The sequence below is a fragment of the Nicotiana tomentosiformis genome, chromosome 1 (genome assembly GCF_000390325.3).
Source record: "Nicotiana tomentosiformis chromosome 1, ASM39032v3, whole genome shotgun sequence".
NCBI lineage: Eukaryota > Viridiplantae > Streptophyta > Magnoliopsida > Solanales > Solanaceae > Nicotiana > Nicotiana tomentosiformis.
Window position 1 is genome coordinate 96,449,450 of NC_090812.1, and position 21,078 is coordinate 96,470,527.

Here is a 21,078-nt window from a genome sequence, read left to right on the forward strand (position 1 = left end):
CCCATAGCCACAAGCATCTTTATAAATTATCCATTTTAAACTAAAATTACAGATCTGACCGAGAGTAGTCAAATCTTGCAAAATCAGTACTGTTAATAGTAAAATAATTTTTAGCAACTCAAGTATCCACAATGAAGCTTTTACAACTTATGTTAACAATAACAGAAGCTAAAAATAATAAAGATGCAAGCTTTAGCCCTAAACATGCTTAAGTGTCTATTTATAGCCAGATCAATCTATTATTCAACTCACATATTATATGATCGCAACTTTTCATGATACAAACATCTCATTCATTTAAAATAGGGGTGGTAAATGGGCGGGTTGGGCTGAATTTGGGCGGGTCAAGATGGGCTGAGTCAATAAATGTGTCATTGCCCAACCCAGCCCAAAGTGTACTTGGGCTAAGATGGGTTAGGTCAAAATAGGCTAAACAATAGGTCATAACCTAACCGATTTGGGTCTTGACCCATGTTTTTACAAATTAGAACTGTATTCCATCTCCCATAAACAAAGCTTTTAACCTTTTATAATTTATACACTTATATATGTTACCTACTTTTCTATTTTTCTCGTAATTTATTCATTCCATGCACTAGCAATGAATTGCTATATATCTAATTTTAAATTTTTAGTTAACAAACACATGTGAATTAATTTTATTCTCAACTATTCATGAGCTTTTATTACTTTCTAAAACTAAGCAATTATTTAAAAGGGTAAAATGAGGGGGGAAAGTAAAGAAAATAACAGTTGGACAATGTTTCAGAAAATATTATGAAGAAAATTTTTGTGCAAGATAAAGGTTTAGCTAGTTGATTTTTTATTTTATTTTTCTGATGTTGGAATTGTTCCAAAAATAATTCATTTAGAAAAGAGTCTTCCGGCCATACCAAATTCTTAGAAAACTTAGTTGATAAAGTCTTTTAGAGAAAAACAACCCAGATAATTTTCTGTACAAACTTTGATTTATATCTATTTGTGTAGTTATTATTTATTCTTTACAATGTAATACAAGAAGTCCTACTCTCCACTTAAGAACTATTCCCTCCTTTCCAAAAAAAAAAATCTATTAGTATTTTTTTCTTAAATAACAAATTAATATTTAAAATTTGTAAGTTGAAATATATCTTTTTCGTTATTTTTAAATAAATAAATTTCACCACAACTCAGTTACAAAATTATTCATATTTACATTAAAACTTAGATACTTTGATTCTCGTTTTTTCACTTAGATATAGAAACTAATGATGGGGCAACTAAGTAAATTTTCAGACAAGCCTTCAGTTGTGTTGAAATCCCTTTATTTTGGGTGAGCTTTATAGGTTGTAATTGAACTACTTCATGGGTCATAATGAGCTATAAAAAATGATGGGTTAATTTAGGCTCAGTCCAATTATACCCATGAGCTAAAATATTTCTAACCCAACCCGTTAATCTCTGAACGGATTGGATGAGTTTGGGCTCAAATTGTCACCCCTAATTTAAAAGCATAAAGAACATAACTCAAAATGAAAATATACTTAAACATCGTATACCATCTGTATGCTTTCATTTAACAACCGAAAGAGTTACACGGTGAGGAGAAATACACAATTTGCAGAATAAGAAAAAGTAGTAGAGAAATCTACTATATCTATTGAGCATAACTACAATAACAAGCAACCAACCAACAATAAAAAAACTATAAAATCGAACAATCAACAGATTTTGAAGGAATAACACAACAATAACAATAAATTCAGCGTAATCCCATAAGTGAAGTCTGAGAGGGTAGTATGTACGCAACCTTACCCCTACCTTGTGAAGATAGGGAGGTTGTTTTCGATAGACCCTCAACTCAGGAGAAGCATAGTCACGTCACATATTGAAAAGAAAATAATAGTGTACAAATAATGGAAAGGAACACTAAAACGACATATTACCAACAACATTAATATAACAAGAAAATTGAAGCAAAAAAAATAATTGGTAATAATACAGGTTCAGGTATTAAAAATATTAGAATGCTATTGATCTTACACATAAGAGAAGGATACGCTCGCGACTATCTACTAGCCTGTTACTCTAAAGTGCTATGTTCTCGGTAAGCTGGAGATGTGCCAAATCTTGCCTTATCACCTCTCCAATACTTTTCAGGCTTATCTTTACCCCTCCTCAGACCCACCATGGCCATCCTCCCACACCTTCTCACTGGATATCTGGGCATCTCTTTTTTACATGTCCGAACTATCTCAGCCTCGCTTCCCGCAACTTATCTACCATGAGGGGCACTCCCACCTTGTCCCGAATATATTTATTCTTAATCGTACCTCTCTTATTACGCTTACACATCTATCTCAACATCCTCATCTCTATTACTTGCAACTTTTTTGACATGCGAGCTCTTGACTGGCCAACACTCTGCTCCATATATCATAGTCTGTCTAACAACCACTTTATAGAACTTATCTTTAAGTCCAGATGGCATGTTCTTATCACATAGAACACCGGAAACGAGTCTCAATTTCATTCATCCCGCCCCAATATGATGAGTGACATCCTCGTCAATCTCCCAATTACCTTGGATTATAGACCTAAAATACTAGAAACTCTCTCTCTCTTTTTGTGTATAAAGCCGCACTTCTACGTCCCCTTTGTGAGTTGCATCACTGAACTTGCACGCCAGGTACTCTGTCTTAGTCCTGCTCAACCTGAAATCCTTAGACTTCATGGTTTGTCTCCAGTTCCCCAACCCGGTGTTAACACCGCCCCTCGTTTCGTCAATCAATACTTTGTCATCCGCAAATAGCATACACCAAGGTACCTCCCCTTGAATGTGTCGCGTCAATTTATCCATCAGCAAGGCAAATAAAAACGGGCTAAGTACAGAATTCCTGGTGCAATACCATCAAAATTGGAAAGTGACCCGAGTCTCCACGCACTATCTTCACTTAGGTCTTGGCTCCATCATATATATCCTTAATCACCCCAATGTATGCTACATATATACCTCTAGCCTCCATATATCTCCAAATAACTTCTATTGGGACTTTGTAGTATGCCTTTTCTAGGTCAATGAATACCATATGTAAGTCACTCTTCCTTTCCCTATATTGTTCAACCAGTCTCCTCACAAGGTGGATGGCTTCCGTAGTTGATCGTCCCAGCGTGAATTCGAGCTGGTTCTTGAAAATAGACACACCCTCCTCACCCTTATCTCCATTACCCGCTCGCAGACTTCATAGTGTGGCTTAGCACCTTCATACCCCTATAGTTGTTGTGATTTTGAATATTGTCTTTGTTCTTGTACAACCGAGCCATCATACTTCATATCCATTGCTCAAGCATCTTTGTTATCTTGAAGATAACATTGATTAACCTAGATAGCCACTCCAAACCTTCCCTATCCGTGCTCTTTCAAAATTGATTTGGGATCATGTCCGGCCCGATTGCTCTTCCCCTGCTCATTTTACCATAGCCCCTTCAACCTCCTCGACCTTGATACGCCTACAATATCCAAAGTCCCGACGACTCTCGCAGTATTCCAAGTCACCGAGCACGATAATCTTGTTTCCTCTTCATTCAAGAGTTTATAGAAGTATGTCTGCATTTTCTGTCTAATCCGTGCCTCTTCCATCAAAATATGGCCTTCCTCTTCTTTGATGCACTTCACTTGGTCCAGGTCTTGGGCCCTCCTCACAGAGAGAAACTTTAAAAACTCTTGTTTTTACCGAACTATTTCTTTTTCCCTCAACATTACTCGAAGTACTCTCAAAATTTCAGCTATCCAAGATGTGTCGCTGTTGAAAAAACAATCTTATAATGAGATCCTTGAATAGGAAACATTAAGAGTTTAGGTTAGTTTTTCTTTTTCTTTTTACCCTCATGTCAATTCAACTCAAGGAAGGAGCGGTTATACTCCAATTAAACGTAAAGTTGAAAAATATTTTTAGAAACACCATTATATCCCTGCTTTCCCGATCTCTTTTCGAGCTTCATGCTAATCTTTTATGATTCACAATTTCTAGGTTTAGTGAGAGTAATACAAGGTTTTAAAATTGAGCTTCTGACATAATTGGTCGTTCGGCCGAAAAGTATATCACTCGCTAGCCCATTATTTTACATTATAACTTATAGCCAACAATAAATAACATATGCTAACCAACAATTAGTTTTTGAGTGGCTCTTTGTCCCTTCTTCACTCTCTAGTCATTCATGTAAAACTCAATAAAAATTAATCTCCACTTCCTAAAATGTGAAATCTAAATGTTAAGACCCGGAAGCAGTTGGCGAACTAAAAAATATAAATATGTTTTTCTCTGAAGGGGTAAAAGTTTGCTCCTTTCAACGTTTGTGAGAACCTCTTTTTTTTGTTCAGTTCACTGCTGGGTTTCTTCTTCTCCTCTTTTTATTGAGGTATTTTTTCAATTTCGCTAGTTGAATAACTACCCTTTCTTTGTTTTTCATGGGTCTCTGTCATTTTTTTAACTAGGATTAATGGCAGATCTACATATTTGGTGCTTAATTCTTTGGGTTTGGCTCATAATATGGTGGTTTCTTATCTTGGCCATGTGAGTTTTGAATAAAATAAAATTTGTATTTGGTTTGGTCTGTTTAGGGTTCGTTATACTTGAACTTGGGTGTTAGGAACAGAGATGGTAAGAAAATATTTTTTAAATCTGGAAATGAAATAAATTTTCTGCTTTAAATTGGAATTAATTTGTTTTTTGAAATGCTTTTGTTCCAAAAATATTCTTTCTTTTAAATCTCCAAAATAAAGGAAAGCATATCACTATCAATACCTAATATAGAAAAATCAAAGGACCTAGAACTCTTCCTCCTTGACGACCGTAGCCATTGTCGATCACTAATCAACACATACAAATCTCTTTCTTTTTTTTTACTCACCGAAAATGACCCAAAGACTAAAAATTCTCATGGTTAATATTGTATAACGAATGTATATATATTATATAGTTAGTGTATACTTTATAAAAACTCAAAGTGTATATAGATACACAGCTTATGTAACAGATACACTAAATATGAATTTATTATATATGAGATACACTAATTTTATATCTTATATACAAAGAAGAAGAAGAAGAAGAAGAAGAAGAAGAAGAAGAAGAAGAAGAAGAAGAAGAAGAAGAAGAAGACGAATCTGTAGAAATACACTTTACCCTTCACTTCTTCACAGCAAATGCACATAAATTCATCCCACAAGAATCATGGAGTTTCAACCTCCAATATGGCTAGAAAAACACTATTAAATGACACACAATATTTATATTGTATAAATAATATATATAAATTATATAATTGTACATATATACCTATTATATAACATATATACATTATATAAGGTTGCTGCAAAGAAGTCGGAGCCATGAATATACACTAACAACACATTAGGAATACACTAAAATATAGAGGATGCGCTTTATATACAAAATTTATACAATGTAATAGTATGTATATAATTTTTATACATTTTATAATAGTTTATATATAATTTTTATAATATACACTGAAAAATACATGATACAATTTATATATAAAATTTATACAATGTAATAGTATATATATAATTTTTATACATTGTAAAATAGTATATATATAATTTTTATAATAACATTATTATACATAATATAGTTATATACATATAACAGTGCATATACAAGTTTTATACACTGTGTATATAAAATTTTTATATGAAATTACATTGTATCTTCCAAACACCATTAAAATATAAATCATCACCAATACCCACTTCAAAAGATCTGTACTTATAAAATATCATTAGGACCCGAAAAGGAAGACGATAAAGAAGAAGCAATCACATAAACAAAAATAAGAAGAAAAAGCAAACATTTGTACATAATAATAATAAGAAGCAAAATTATTGCGTTCCTTCATTTTTTTTTAACTAGAAGCTCAAACTTACAAAATGAATCAATAAGAAAAGAAATGAATATAAGGAAAGGGGATGATGTTAAATGATTTGAGCTAGTGAAAAAATGCATATCCAGGTTTATACAAGTGTCTTTGTAAAAGCCACTTGCTAACTACTAAGTAACCAAAAAAAAAATATAAATGCAAATGGAAGAGAGAGAGAGAGAGAGAAGTAAAAGGTGTGGGGAAAAGAAAAAATTCTAGGGGAAACGTAGAAAGAGAAAAAAAAAAGAGGTTACATTGGGAAGGGAATTATTTATATTTATAGCACACAGTTCTATTAAAATAAGAATATTAATTATTAATCTCTAAATATAAGCAATTTGAATGGAAAGTCAATAATTCTTTGTACAAAAATCATGCCTTTTTTCTCTTAATCTATTAGCTTTCCTTCTTTTTCTTCATCTTCTTAATTTTATTTTCTGTTGATGTCAACTTATTTTCTAAATTTGTTCCATTCGTTTTCTTTTTAATTTTCTTTCTTAAGTTTTTCTCTTCCTTCTTTCTTCCTTTCTTAACATAAAGATCTTAATTCGATAATAATATATGTTAATATATACAAAATGTATATAAAAAATATATATATTGAATTAACACATATAAAATATACATAAAAAATACATCTTCCATTAAGATGACACTTAGACATGTGAAATATACATAAAAAATATATCTTAAATTTAATTAAGATGGCATATAAATATACAAAAAACATATATATAAAAAATACATCATAAATTAAAATGGCACTTGACATATAAAATATATTTGAAATATACATTAAAAATACATCTTAAAATAAGATGGCACTTCAAAAATAAATATACATAAAAATACATTTTGAATTAATGTGATACTTGATATACAAAGTATAAAAGACGTATAAATCAATACATCTTGAATTTAGGTGGCATTCACATATGCATCAGATTTTAAAAATAGAGTGAAGAAGATGAATGTTGGGCTTAATTTTTGTAATATGCTAATAATGAAAAAAAAAAATACTCTTTATGGAATAAACAATAAATGATGCTATTTTTTTAAATAATAGTTAAAAAATGATCAAGTGCGTAAAAAACTCTTATAGGGGCCATAGAGTGTCATTTTCTCTTTTAAAATTGGCCAAGGATGAGGATGGACCAAACAATAGTCTATGCTTGGCCCAGTCCAAAGTTGATACTTAGCTGAGCCAATCAAACCAACTCAAAGCCCAAGATTTGAAATGAGTACAAGCTACAAGGACTAAGACAGAAATTAGATTTGGTCCGATAGTATAACGAAGGTTAAATATAGACAATATATGAAAGTAGAGGAATATATTTGACCGTTATATCTTTTAATAATATAAATGGCGAACAATGTGTACTAACATGAAATGAGTAGAAGTAATTACAATGGTTCATTCGGTATGAGTTGCGACGTCTCGTTGCATTTCGGAGCATGGCACAAAGCCAATGAGAGACCCCTCCCTCAGAGATTTCGTATAAAAAAAAGGAAGGGGGGGGGGGGGGGGGGGAGAAGGAGGAGAGAAACGGAAAAAGTGGAATCATCTTACACTCCCAATAGTAAAAGTTGGGGATCCAAAATAAAAAATAAAACGTTAAGTGGCCGAATCGTATTTACCCTAGTTCAAGGGGTGTCAAAGCAATTTATACTTCTATACCCGATGAAACGCTGCGTTTAAACAGGAAAAGAAATCTCTTTCGTCTTTGTCAAGATTGTCAGTTCGCAGTTCTCGTGCGCCAGCAGCCATGGCAGCCAAATCAGCTGCTGCTATACGCAAAAATTCACATAGATCGGACCATTTCTTCCAAATACTTATTAAAAATCCTAAAATACCTTTCGCTTTCGCTTTACTCTTCGCTGATTCCATCCTCGTTGCGCTGATCATCGCCTACGTTCCATGTAAATTTTCAGCTTTTTCACAACTTCCTTTCCAATTATTTTCTTATATGTATATCAAATCATAATTTAATTAGTGAGGTGATTCGTTACTTTTTTTTAGATACAAAAATTGATTGGGATGCTTATATGTCTCAGGTGAGAGTTCAATCAAATTCAACATTTTGATCTTTATGTTTCTCTTGTTCAGTAATGCTGCACAGATTTGAGTTAAATTTACCAGTATTGGAATGAAATAATCCCTCTGTTTCAACATTTTATGTGACACTCTTTATTTTTAAATTTGTTTTAAAAAATAACACTTTCCTATGTAATTGGAAACATTTAACTTAAACTTTACATTTAACAAATGTCATGACATGTTTAAAACTACAAGTTTCAGAAGTTATTTCTTTTTTAAGTCAAACAGGTTCGGATAAAATACGGAGGGAGTCTATTGTAGCATGGTTGATTGATATTTTGCTTATTGATTTGATTTATTGATTGTTTTTTGGTGAATAGGTTACTGGCTTTCTCGGAGGAGAGAGGGACTATAGTAACTTGAAAGGTGATACGGGACCTCTGGTTTACCCAGCAGGCTTTCTTTATGTTTACTCTGCTATACAATATGTTACCGGAGGTCAAGTCTTTCCTGCTCAGGTAATTTTCCTATTTTCTCCATTTCAAGGAGGTACAATCCTTGTTTCAGTGATTGCTAGTAAACTTACATGAGGAGGTACTAGCGTGATTTAAAAAAAAGAAAAAAATTAATTTGAAAGAGAATGCAAATGCAATTAATTGATGGTCCCTGCTCAACATTGAACAGATTTTGTTACTGAATTTGAAGTGAAACGACAGACTCTATTTTAGAAACAACAACAGACAGATGTATAGGATGGAAGCATGGCATCCTGATAGACTACAACAACAACTAGTTACCCGTGTAGGGATAAGTGTGAGATTACAAAACCTCTAATTTACCTTGAAAATTCTTTAATATTGGAATGAAATGGTCCTGAATAGAGTGCAATAATATAGAGCATCATGCACCTAACAGGTCAATCCTAATCGAAGGCATAGTGGTGCCTGGTTGAAAGATATTTGTGTTGGACTTTTAAACATTCACCAATCTTTCTAGATTTGGTACAATAGCTTTTGGATTTGTATCTCTCCAAATGCCGGGATACAACACCGATCCCAACCACCACCAGCAATCCATCTCGAAGTTTTCGGCTCAGGAAAGTGTTTGCCAGTGTTGGATTTCTTTGCAATTATCTTATATCTAACAAGCTGGACTTTTGCTTAGCTTCGACCTTAACTCATAATTTTGGAACTCTAGCTAGCTCTTCATGCTCGTGAATCGTGATGCACTTTTCTTTGAGGCCGCTGATTACTTTGGGCAGTATACCATCTGCTGGAGAGTTTTTCCTGACAGTTATAGTCTGAAGCAAATATTTGCATTTCCTCTAACTCTATACTAATTAGAAAAAATGCAATAACATACCTTCTATGCTTGTTTGGATGGTGGAACCTAAAGTAGATTCCAGAATGAGGGAAAAAGTTAACTAGTACTCTAGTAGAAGACTTTTGAAATAATGTGGGCATATTTCCTATTCAAAAAAATGTGGGCATATTCAGCTTGTCATTGGATAATCCTTGCACACTATTTTGTCCTTCAGTACATGGTCACTTAGACTTGCATGCAAGTTTATTGATTTCTATCTTTTCATGTCAGTGCAGATTCTTTTTGGCTTTCTCTACATGCTGGATCTAGCAATTGTCGTGTTCATCTACTTGAAGACTGATGTGGTAGGTGTCCTCTTCATGTATGAGTGGCTCTTCCAAGTTTTGTGGGTAACCTTTTAAGCTAATATATTCCTGAAATGAGTTGTTATTGTGACTGTTGTAAGACTTGAACAGTGGTGAAATTTGTTAGTGTTGACTGTCTATTTTTATTCATGTCACTGAAATTGTACTTCAAGAAGAATGAGTTTCTAGATCCCTACAGTTTTAGACAGGGATGTACTTTTGTCTTCTCACTTTTGCCACAATGTACTGGTCTCCAACACAATCTTAGTGCTGTTATGAATAAAACCTTATCATTTCAAAAAGAAAAGAAAAAGAAAGAGTTTCTAGACAACAACTTGAGACTGGTGACACAAGGCATCTTCTTTAAGCTGCTGATCAACAGATGGCTATTTTTTGGAGATATCTGTAAATCAAAATTGAACTTCAACGGGATTCTGGAGGAAAAATTTGATGAAGCCAAGAGGTTATTATGTTGCTGGGAGGTATTTCTGAGAAAAAAGAAAGAAAGAAACAAGTCAATCTTGAGACTACGGAGATCTTTTATCGATATCATCCAAATCTTATACCAGGAGATCAGGAGTTTTTGCTAAGTTATTTCCACAATTAATTATGCTTACTTCAGAGAAAGTTCTAGTATAAGGACATCTGTGAAAATCTGTCTAAACATCTCTCATAAAGGGGAGTCTTGACCAAATTGTCGGGATCTATATCTTTTCATAATGAATCAGGATTGGTTTTTACTATTGTGAAAAAAATGTCTGCAATATGTCTTACTTTCTTCTACCATTTTCTCTCTCTTTTTCTGATTTAGCTTTTTCCTTGAAACTTGTATTTTATGAACTTTTAGTAAATTTCAGAATTCATTCACTTGGTAGAATATCTTTTAAATGGACAAATCACTTTTCGTTGGAGTTAGATATGCTATAAGTAATTGGCAATAGAGTTGACGATAGAGATAGATATGCTATAAGTAATTGGCAATAGAGTTGACGATTAGACTGCGCTGCAGGTACCTTGGTGGGCTCTCTCCTTGCTTTCTCTGTCTAAAAGAGTTCACTCTATCTTTGTTCTTCGATTATTTAATGATTGTTTAGCCACTACTCTCCTCCATGCTGCATTGGTCTCAATTATTTGTCAAAAATGGCATCTAGGGTTGGTAATTTTCAGGTATATTCTTGCGCAGCTTTGAGATTTTTATTTTGGATTAATTTTGCTTTGTATCAGTGGATTAGCCATCAGTTAAGATTGATCAATGATCCTCTCTTTAGTACAGTGGAGCTGTTTCTATAAAGATGAATGTGCTCCTGTATGCACCACCTCTGTTGCTCCTGATGGTGAAGGTATAATATTGGGACAGTTAAGGTTATTAGCAATCTCAGTATGACTATGAACTGCATTTCTGAGTAACCTTTTGTGTTATATGTGGAAACTTGAAATACAGGCAATGGATATTGTTGGAGTGATATCTGCTTTAGCAGGTGCTGCATTAGTGCAGGTGGGTATTCTCCAAGTTTCCTTTCTAATTCCTAATGCCATGATGTTCAGCGGTGTAGCGTTTTTTTAATTGAAGTAGTGTAACTATGTTACTATTGACAGATTTCAGTGCCATAAGACGTATCAATAGTTTTCAAATAGAAAGAAAGTCTAATTTGTCTAAATACTAGACAAGGAAGCGGGGGGACAGACGCATGGAACAAAAAATTCTAGGAGGGATTTATTTGTCTCGCAAATATTTCAATTCCAGCGAATGATGACGCCATATCCTCAATCCGATTAATTATTAAGAAATTACTATTCACAATTTGTGAGTGTCATTCTAGCTATATAAGAAATCCTTGATTAATAATAACATAATATGATAAATATCAGAAATCCCTTATGGAATTGCTTACTATTTCTGAATTATATTTATCATCTTTACTCTTATTATTGTCTTCAGTACTGCAGTTGTGTTCTTCACTTCTTTGTTAATGTTTGAGAAATAGTTTTAGCATGTTCCCTTATTTTGGTAGGGAAGCTTTATGATTGCACCGGGATCAAGGAATCATTTTCCTTTGCTACTCATGAATCACATGATGTTGTAACTTTTAACATTTGCTTGATCTATATGTTCCATCCTTGATGCTCTTGAGCATTTTTCTAATTGTTATAATTGTTTTCTGTTTTTTCCTCAGAGATCCTCTTATGAGTTTGTGGTTCATATGCGTAGGTGAGTCAAGCGACAAGTATAATTCTGTTGAATGGAGCATCTTCTGATCAAATTGCTTACCAATGACCATGATGATTGGTGATTGGTGCAGATTCTCCTCGGGCTGCCTTTTATCCTGTCACATCCAGCTTCATATATATCAAAAGCTTTCGATCTTGGTCGTGTTTTCATCCACTTCTGGTACATTTTAAATACATTATGTTTGCAAATTTGGTACTCTGAGGCACCATTTGAAAATATCATGCACTTTAAAATTGCTGGCTTCCCTTTCTTGATTTATTTATCTATTTATTTATATTTCGATAAATCTCTTTTGTTGTGCAAGACAAATAAACAGTTTGCCCCAGGATATTTTATGACATCCCCCATAATATTACTTCTGGAATTATTTTTGGAAAACTATGGTGATGAGAGATTATGGAACTATCAACTTGACAAGCCTTTGTATCAACATGCATTATCATCATGTGAAACAGCATTGTCGTATTACATGCAAATTTTACCTCAAACGCCATTAAACAACACATTGGTCTTGTTTGCTAAATGTAGGAGATGCATGTTCTTGCTGGTGTAGTTTCTTGTCTATCTCATCCCTGTTGAGTTTGAGGCTCATTTTCTTTCGCTTGACATAGACAGCAAAAGGATATTTGCCCCATTTCCTCTTAATAGGCCACTTCTCACCCTAAACCTACCATTATCTTCAAACTAAGTTTTGTCTGATTCTAATTGGATTTTAAGTTGCTTTGGCGCACCTTTAAAATAATCTGACATTGAGAACTGTATTTCTACCATCTGCGTTCTACAAGATTATGCTCATTTCGCGCTTTTCTTCTATTCCTTCAGAAAATACTGCTTATCGTAACTCTGCTTTGTTGCAGGTCTGTTAACTTCAAATTTGTTCCTGAAGAAATCTTTGTTTCTAAAGCTTTTGCTCTCTCCTTGCTAGTTGCTCATCTCAGTCTGCTGTTGATTTTTGCTCATTACAGATGGTGTAGGTGAGTATTTCTCATGTTATTATTACAGCGAATGTAGTAGCATTACTATAATGCTATTCCAAGTGTTGAACCGGGAGAAGAAATGTCATAATATGATAACCATTTTTATTTCAAGTGTATGCTCAGGAACCATAATATAAATTCAGAACTTCCTGACATATTTTGAGTTGTAGAAGCAAGTTAACATCACATGACCTTTTCTTCTCTACACCCAGGTAATGATAGCTGCCATTGGACTGCAATTTTCTTTTTTCATCTTTTTCAGGCATGAAGATGGACTGTTTGCTGTCGTGCATTCTAAAATCATTCAACTGAAGCTTAGATTTTCTCACAGAAATATGTCTCCGACAAACAGAGTCCTTCAAACTGACCGTAAGTAATATGCTCATTCTGTTTTTGGTTTCTCTTTACTTAAAGGCCATCGAGTTTATTAAAGTGTCACTAGTTTTTGCTTGATTTGGCATGTTATGGTTCCGGAATTGAATCTACGTCTATTTTATTTTCAGATATTGTGACAACTATGTTTGTCGGGAATTTCATTGGCATTATATGTGCCCGATCCCTCCATTTCCAATTTTACTCTTGGTAGGTTCTGCAGCTTGTTATTTTTTCTTTAGGTTATGGATTCTATCTCATACTCCTTCATTTACACATCTTTTCTTTGAAGCTTCCCTGCTAAATCAAATGTCTTCAAGTGGTTATTAAGGGGCGACTAAACTAATCTCCAGAGTGAATTTGAAGATGACTAAATTGTTTGTTTAAAATAAAATAAACTACATAAAGTATTAAAACATGCAACTTTTCACATTTTAAATACTTGAAAAGCTTTAATAGTTTTTTTTATAAGGAAATATTTGAAAAGCTTTAGTAAATGATACATTAGTTTGACTCTTTGAACTGTTAACATTCAGCTTATGATAGATGCAATGCTTTTATGATCTCATGTTTCTATTGAGCTAGGTGCTGGCGTAAAAGTACATCACATATTTCAAGAGGACCAATATCAACCTCCTTTTGTGAGGAACCAAACACTAACCGAAATGTATTATTGGAATTTATTTTAATGATAAACTGTCATATTCTAACTTAATTATTGTGAGATACTAAAATGAATAGAGCTTTCCGCTTTCCAGACCAGCCTAGTAATAACTTTAGATTCCTCAGTATCCCTTTGCAGAATGGAGAACTTTGGGATACATTTATAAGGTGTTAACGGAACTGCCAGCATGTACCTTTTTCTTTTTTGATAATCGAGAAATCTCCAAGGGTCAGTGGCGCAGGGTTTGAAACTCGGCGGATGATGTGGGACCGCCGTTTTACCCTTTTCCACTTAAATAGCAGGCTTTTTGTCTGCGGCAAGGTTCAAACCCTGACGTGGGTCTAACTCACACATAATGCGCTGCGCTCTTACCACTCGACCGAAGCGTTGGGGACATGCAGCTTGCATTTAACTTGAGGGATAAATTTTTAATTTTTGAACTGCTCATTGAGTAATTCAGCCATCTTTTATCTACTTTTTTTCTGGTGAATCAGTCACGCTGTTCTAGAGGAAAAGAAGAAGATCCCAAAACTCAGCCCCCAACTCCACCTACTAGCATGGAACCAAAACAAGGCATAAAAAGCCTTGATTAACATTAGCCAAGCAGATAGAAAATTGCTCCCTTTTGCATTGGTTTCCTGGATTCTATGTCAGGTTTCAGTTGAATTAAGAGAAAACCATTGATGTTTGACCTAGATCTTGTTTGCAGGTACTTTTATAGCTTACCATATTTATTGTGGAAAACGCCATTTCCAACCCTCCTACGGTATTCAATTTGATACTCAAGCTTCTTTATTTGCTTTAGTTTTATGGTAATTTGTGTTCCAGGTTTATACAAGTTTAGTGCTGTTCTGCAGTTTAATGTTGTTCGCAGCTGTTGAGTTTTGCTGGAATATCTTTCCCTCCAACAGTTACTCATCAATACTCCTCCTCTGTGTTCATTTAATCATACTGGGCGGTTTATGGATCAGTTCTCCGGAATATCCATATGTTGGAAAAACAACCGATAAATCATCATCTGAGAAGAAGACCAGATGAAGCACTACATGCTTTCTCTCAGAGAACTGGTTATGCCTGCGAATGACAGAATTACCTGCCCTCATCCCTGACCACCAGAGTGTTGAAATCTGATGCTCTAACCAGAAAGGCGTCGTTTGGTTTTACTGAGAGGAGTTTTTGGTTATTCTGTTAAATTGCTAGTATAATTTTAAATCCTTACTTTGTTTAGGTAGCATACAACAAAGCTACAAAGCTGGTCACAACCACCATCTTAGATTCTAAAATACATGCAAATGACCACCCCTCATTGATCATGGCCCATGGAATTAAGGATGAAATATTCTACGGTGTTTTTTTCATTTGAGGATTCATTAGCATAAATCTGAATTAGACTTGAAATTTCAAAAGGTCAGCCTTCTTTCTTTTTATTTATGTGTGGGGTTTAATTGTATCAAGTCCGTTTTTGGTTAATTATAGCATGCTGGGCGTCGTTGATGCCATTTTATCCTTCTTTCCTATTGGACTGTTGTGTATATCTCTTCCTTAAGGCTTAACCGTCGTAATCTTAAGGGGAATTTTCATAACTACGTAGCTTTGAAATCCAAATTTCAGCCGGTATCCAATTTTTTTAATATTATACGCTACCCACGAAATAACGGATTTAAATGTCCAAATTTGTGAAGTGGTTCATATTTGATTCGTAACTATTTGGGTTTAGATTTACCCTTGCTGTTACAAAATGGGAATAAATTTGCACTTATTGATTAATTAAGTTTTTCAACACGTGATTTTTTAGCACAAGGAAAAAGGATCAAATTTATATAGATGCAAAAAATAACTTATTTTGGGAAGTGTTTTTTTTTTTTTTAAAGTGTTTACTTTGGTGAGAAACAGTTTGTGTTTAACGAATTAATTTGAAAAACACTTTTGAGCAACAATTAGTGTTTGACCAAACTTTTAAAAACTGCTTCTAAGAGTATTTTTCTCAAAAATGCTTTTGGAGAGAAGGTATTTTTTCCTGATTCTTCGAAACTGCTTCTGCTTCTCTTCAAAAACATTTTTTTTCTTTTAAAAGCTTGGCCAAAAACTTTAATTTCGAAAAAAAAAAGTGCTTCTAAGAGGAGAAGCTCGGCCAAACAGGCTATTATCCATTCACTATATAACAGAACCTAATTAACTGTTATGGTTCACTTCAAATCAAACATTTTTAAAAGCAATGATAATAGGTTTAGTATTCTAGCTAGGTTAATTCAAAAGGTCAAACAACCACTCTTTTGAGCCAGTGATAATATCAGGCTTCAAAACTTCTGTTTTCTATATTTCTTTTTCTTTTATTATCGAATTTCTAACACGAGCTGTGATGAAATCTTCAGAAAATGCATTAATCTGATAGATACGCTGTAAAACTAGTAAAAACTTATTTGCTTTGATAGAATCTACAAGGGTTTCTTATTTTGGATAAACAAGATTTCTGTAAAGATTTGAAGGTTGTGTCATTCAGGCGTCGCAGCTCAGAATTCCTTTTCTCTTTTTCCCTTCTGTTGTAGGTGCTCCGGCCAGAACTTCTGCTAAGGGGTTCAAAAAAGGAATAAGTTAAAAAATTTAAAGTGATTGTAGCTAATGGGAATGGAACCAATGATCTCATAATGGTTTTGAACGCGACCAGGTAAAAATCAAATTTTTTCTTATATACACAGTGTGTTCGGGTGAACACCCTTGCATCCCTAAATCCGCCTGCGTTTTGCCTGCGACTTATTAGCATCTACCTAAGTTTTGATAGATAGAATTATTTAAAACTTATGTTGGTGGAAGATATAAAAATTAATTCAAAATCTTCATATGTTATGCCAAAGGTTACTCCACTTTCCTAATTCTCTGTCAAAATATATGACCTTTTTTGTGATGTTTCGAAAAGTCAAATCTTGGGCTAAAATTTAGAAGCTCGATAGCCCTTAAAAAGATAATTATGTTCCCTAAGTTATCCTTCCTAATACGTAATTCTTTTCTTTTATAACAGTTTGAAGTTTGGTGGAAAATATGCCTCGCAATCTCCAATTAAATATCAACTTAGGATTCGAACTCGTGATGTGCACACGCTATTACATAAGAGCATCACTACTTCTAAAGCTATAAGGCGATAAAGCAAACAGATGTGTCGCTGAACCTGCAGGTTGAATCCCTTAGCTAAACTATTTGACATAAATAAAATAAAAAAAGACAGGGCAATTGACAAACTAGTGTATCTAATTTTTGTAACTCTTGACATCAATCGTTTAATTTATCTTCAAAAGAAATTTAAAGATTTAAAACTAAATAAAATGTACCAAGACAACTGTTATAGTTTCGAAATATTTAAAACCATAGTTAAAAAAAAAATTATTCGATTTTGATAGAGAACTCACAAGCAATCAGTTCCAGAATGAATTTAACAAGTACCAATGAACATTGCATTAAACAGAATTACAGCCCGAGCATCACTATCACTTTATTAGAAGCAACTGAAAAGAAACCACTATATATAAACTATAAACACAGGATTTTAATACGCATACAAGATTTATTCTAACAAAAACAGTAAAATCAAAACAATTACATACTAATTAATTAACAAAGAGCAGATAAATCATAAAAAAAGATTTATAAACCGATATAACCGTTAACTCCGGCAACGAGTAATAGCACTGCAGCCACGGGTATAGGGATTAGCTTCAGCACCTGTCTGGCAGTTATAATAGGAAGCACCTCTTCTAGAACAGGGTACAGTGTTCCTCTGCAGAGCACCATAGCTTATGTAATCATCAGTTGCTAAAATGCGCCGGTTGCTCTCTGAATCCATTTCGAATTCACCGGCGGCCATGCACTCTGCTATCGAACCTTGACAGCTGTCGGCTGATTTCATCGGAATCCATCCGCTCATGTCGAAGTCGCCGCCGGTAGATTCACCGGAGATAATCAATAGCGTGATTAATAGCGAAGAGATGATGAAAATGGAACTAAACGACTTCGCCATTGCTTACAACTTTGTCAATGGTAATTGGTATATTTCTTCTTCTCCTAGTTATATATATATAGAGAAAAAATAACAAGTTGCTTTCTCTTTCTTGTAAGTTCTAACTACTACTACCATACCACTATTTTAGTTCGACGACTCACAATAGCGCGGGATACAATGGATTTTAAGTATTTTTGGCTTTTTCGTGAAATGGTGTTCATGTTGCCAGTATTTACCAAACTACCATTGCCACAAAATAATGTCTGTCCAAATTTAACTATTGAATGTTTTCTAAATTATTTTAGATATTAAAAGAAAATTTTTGTTTGTAATTTTTATGTATTTTCTGCACATGTATTTTGTTAGAAAGATTTAACAATTTACGTCTAACTTTACACTACAATTAAATGATTGGTCATCTATTCTAAGGCTCGTTATTCTTTTTGGAACCTAAAAAGTATTTATACTTAGTTATTGTCGGGCAGGAATGGATAAAGCATAAAGTGATTCTTTATTTGTCCTTTTTTATTTAAAAACTTTTCTGGGGGTGGGAAAAGCTTGTAAGTTGTAACAAAGGGAGGTAAAGAAAGGAGAAAAAATGACTATCGACTACATTTGAACCCACATTTAAGTTTTGTAATATATATATATATATATATATATATATATATATATATATTTATTTATGCTTTGATATGGAATAACTAATCTACTGGGAAAGAAAAGGAGCGCGGTAATACATAACTTGATTTCATATGCTTAACTTCGAAAGTTGTTTTGCTTCGAGGTTAGTACCATAATTTAAAAAGAAAAGTGAGGAGGAGAAAATAAAGATATTGTTTGTGAAATAGAAAATATTTTGATCTAAAGGCTTCACTCTCAAACTTCTAATCCCAATATTCTCGAAAACATTTTCACCATCTGAATCCACATGGACCACTTGTATCAATAATGTGTTGCTAATTACAAAAAGAAATGGTAAACTAAGGGCACTTGAAGTTATTTTGGCTAAAATTCGAAAAATAAATAAATAAATAATAGTAATAATAATAATAATAATAATAATAATAATAATAATAATAATAAAGGATATTTCGGGGAAACCGGAGTGTATTAGAAGTATAGTGTTGATCTAGCACAAGTTCAGTTCAGTTGTCCTAGTCTTAGAACCAATAATAATAATATTTGAAGTAAGCCAAATCAAGGATTGTGGTTGGAGAAAAATAATTTTAATTGAACAAGTGTATGTACAGTGTTCATGAATGAAGTGAATTGAGAATCATGAGATTTTATGTCCAAATTCAATAGTGTAAAAATACTAAGGGATTTCTTCCGTCTATCCACGCTTTGATGGATAGAGTTAACCAATATTTGTACCGGTGGAAGTAATAGGTGCCCTGAAATTAGTTAAAATACCGGCAAACAAATCCGAACACTACGGTTATAAAAACTAATTTCAATTGACATAAGATTATAATGAGATATTGGTACAGTTAAAATACTCAATATTTGTGCTTGTGGAAGTAAATAGGTGCCCTGGAATTAGTTAAAATACCGGCAAATTAACTCGGGCATTACGGTTATAAAAAATAATTTCAATTGACATAAGATTATAATGAGATATTGGTACATTCAAAGAACCTTCTTTCCTAATGGATTTCCTTTTTACCAGTTCAACCGCATCCTCATTGCTGTTGGAAAGTTTAGTCATCCTCAAACAGATGAACCTTTCAAAACCTACCAAAGAAAATGATGTCAATCTTTCTATATTATTATATGATAAGCAACTCGTGTCTTCTTCTCATCTAATTTTCTTCTTCAGAGCTGTTTGGTTTAATTCAAGTCAATATTTTGGTTCCAACTCTTTGTCTCTTAAGTTTTAGTTTTAGCTCCTAACTAGGGGTGTACAAAGAAAATCGATAAATCCCACCAAATTAATAATTCGAGTCAAACCAAAAAAAACCCGATGTGGTTTGGTTTGATTTGGTTTAGTATTGGAAAATAAATCCCGACCTAATTGGTTTGTGTATACGGTCGAAATAGATTTCGGCCTTCCTACGTTCGATCGAGTTCGAGTGTTAAGAAGTCGGAATGAGATTTTGGGAGTGACCTCTGAGGTCGGTACTAACGAACCTCGAGCCGAAGGTCGCCCAAGGAGGCGACTCGATAATCCTATCGAGCCCGTGACCGAATCGATCCGCAAGGCACTGCTTCGAGGTCGAAAATGCGTGACGCCCATCTCGAAGGTCGAACTCGATCCAAGACCGAAGGGCCCGACCCAGTAACGAGTTCGAGCTAGTATCGAGCTCACAAACAAGAGCCATTGCAACTACACCAACAAAGAGAATCTTGGCGGGAATCAAGGAAGAGACAAGTCATCATGGGTCTTCCACTATATATTTTATTTTATTATTTTTTGGTAATGACTATCTTCTATAAAAGGGGGAATCCTTGTAAGCTAGAGGAGGTTGAACATAAAAAAGAACACTTCCTCTAGATATTAATAGTAATCCCCTTATGCTTGTTTTACTTATTCATTCTTTTTGCTTATTATTTTCGTTCTTACAGTCAACAATACACATATTTCTATTTCTCTACGCGATTTATATCAAATTGTATCGCATATCCTTAGAACCATCCACAAATCTAACGTTATCCGATTTTTCCGGTAAACAGTTTGGCTCCCACCGTGGGGCTAAGGGTAACAGTGATCGTTTGATATAAACCTAAAGTACACGCCAGTTTGCAACTTCAAATCAGCAATGGCTTCACCTATCGACCACGAAGCCGGCCTTCAAGATGAAACCAACAACTTGGCACCCTGGGCCGGAAGGCCACTCGATGAAGGCGTTGAGGCTCGAATCGAAGCACCCGAAATTCGAGCCGAAGTATCATTGGATGTCAATTCACAAATAGCTCTAGAGGCGAATCAGCGTTCCGAACCGAAAAAGAGCATTCAGGGTGGTACTCGATCCGTAGCTCGAGACACCCATAACGTGGAGGAGATCGGAGTCAGCTTACGGATGATCTTCGAGATGTTACAAGCCCAGCAAATAGCGACAGCTCAGTTGCAGAGCCAAACTCAGGTACAAAGCAGGCCGGAGCCCAATCCGCTTCAAGAAGTCACCCACAGAACGGAACTAGCCATAGAGAAGCCAAATGAGCAAGAATCGGGGACTACTCCCGAAATTACTAAATTGCTCGAGGAACTCACAAA

At 34.2% G+C, this 21,078-nt stretch overlaps 2 protein-coding genes across 2 annotated transcripts; one reads left to right on the top strand and one right to left on the bottom strand.

Annotated features, from left to right (window-relative positions):
- Positions 1-7,601: 7,601 nt before the first annotated feature.
- On the top strand, positions 7,602-15,297 carry LOC104099176 (dol-P-Man:Man(5)GlcNAc(2)-PP-Dol alpha-1,3-mannosyltransferase). The gene is made up of 13 exons (XM_009606087.4): positions 7,602-7,842; positions 7,943-7,977; positions 8,341-8,478; positions 9,559-9,627; positions 10,637-10,794; positions 10,901-10,967; positions 11,069-11,122; positions 11,928-12,016; positions 12,715-12,831; positions 13,097-13,203; positions 13,338-13,416; positions 14,580-14,636; positions 14,728-15,297. The coding sequence occupies exons 1-13, from the start codon at positions 7,689-7,691 to the stop codon at positions 14,906-14,908; spliced, it is 1,305 nt and encodes a 434-aa protein (XP_009604382.1). The 5' UTR covers positions 7,602-7,688; the 3' UTR covers positions 14,909-15,297.
- A 1,992-nt stretch (positions 15,298-17,289) lies between these two features.
- LOC104099175 (rapid alkalinization factor) lies at positions 17,290-17,956 on the bottom strand. The gene has a single exon (XM_009606086.4). It carries the CDS (start codon positions 17,877-17,879, stop codon positions 17,526-17,528), a length of 354 nt encoding a protein of 117 aa, XP_009604381.1. The 5' UTR covers positions 17,880-17,956; the 3' UTR covers positions 17,290-17,525.
- Positions 17,957-21,078: the final 3,122 nt, after the last annotated feature.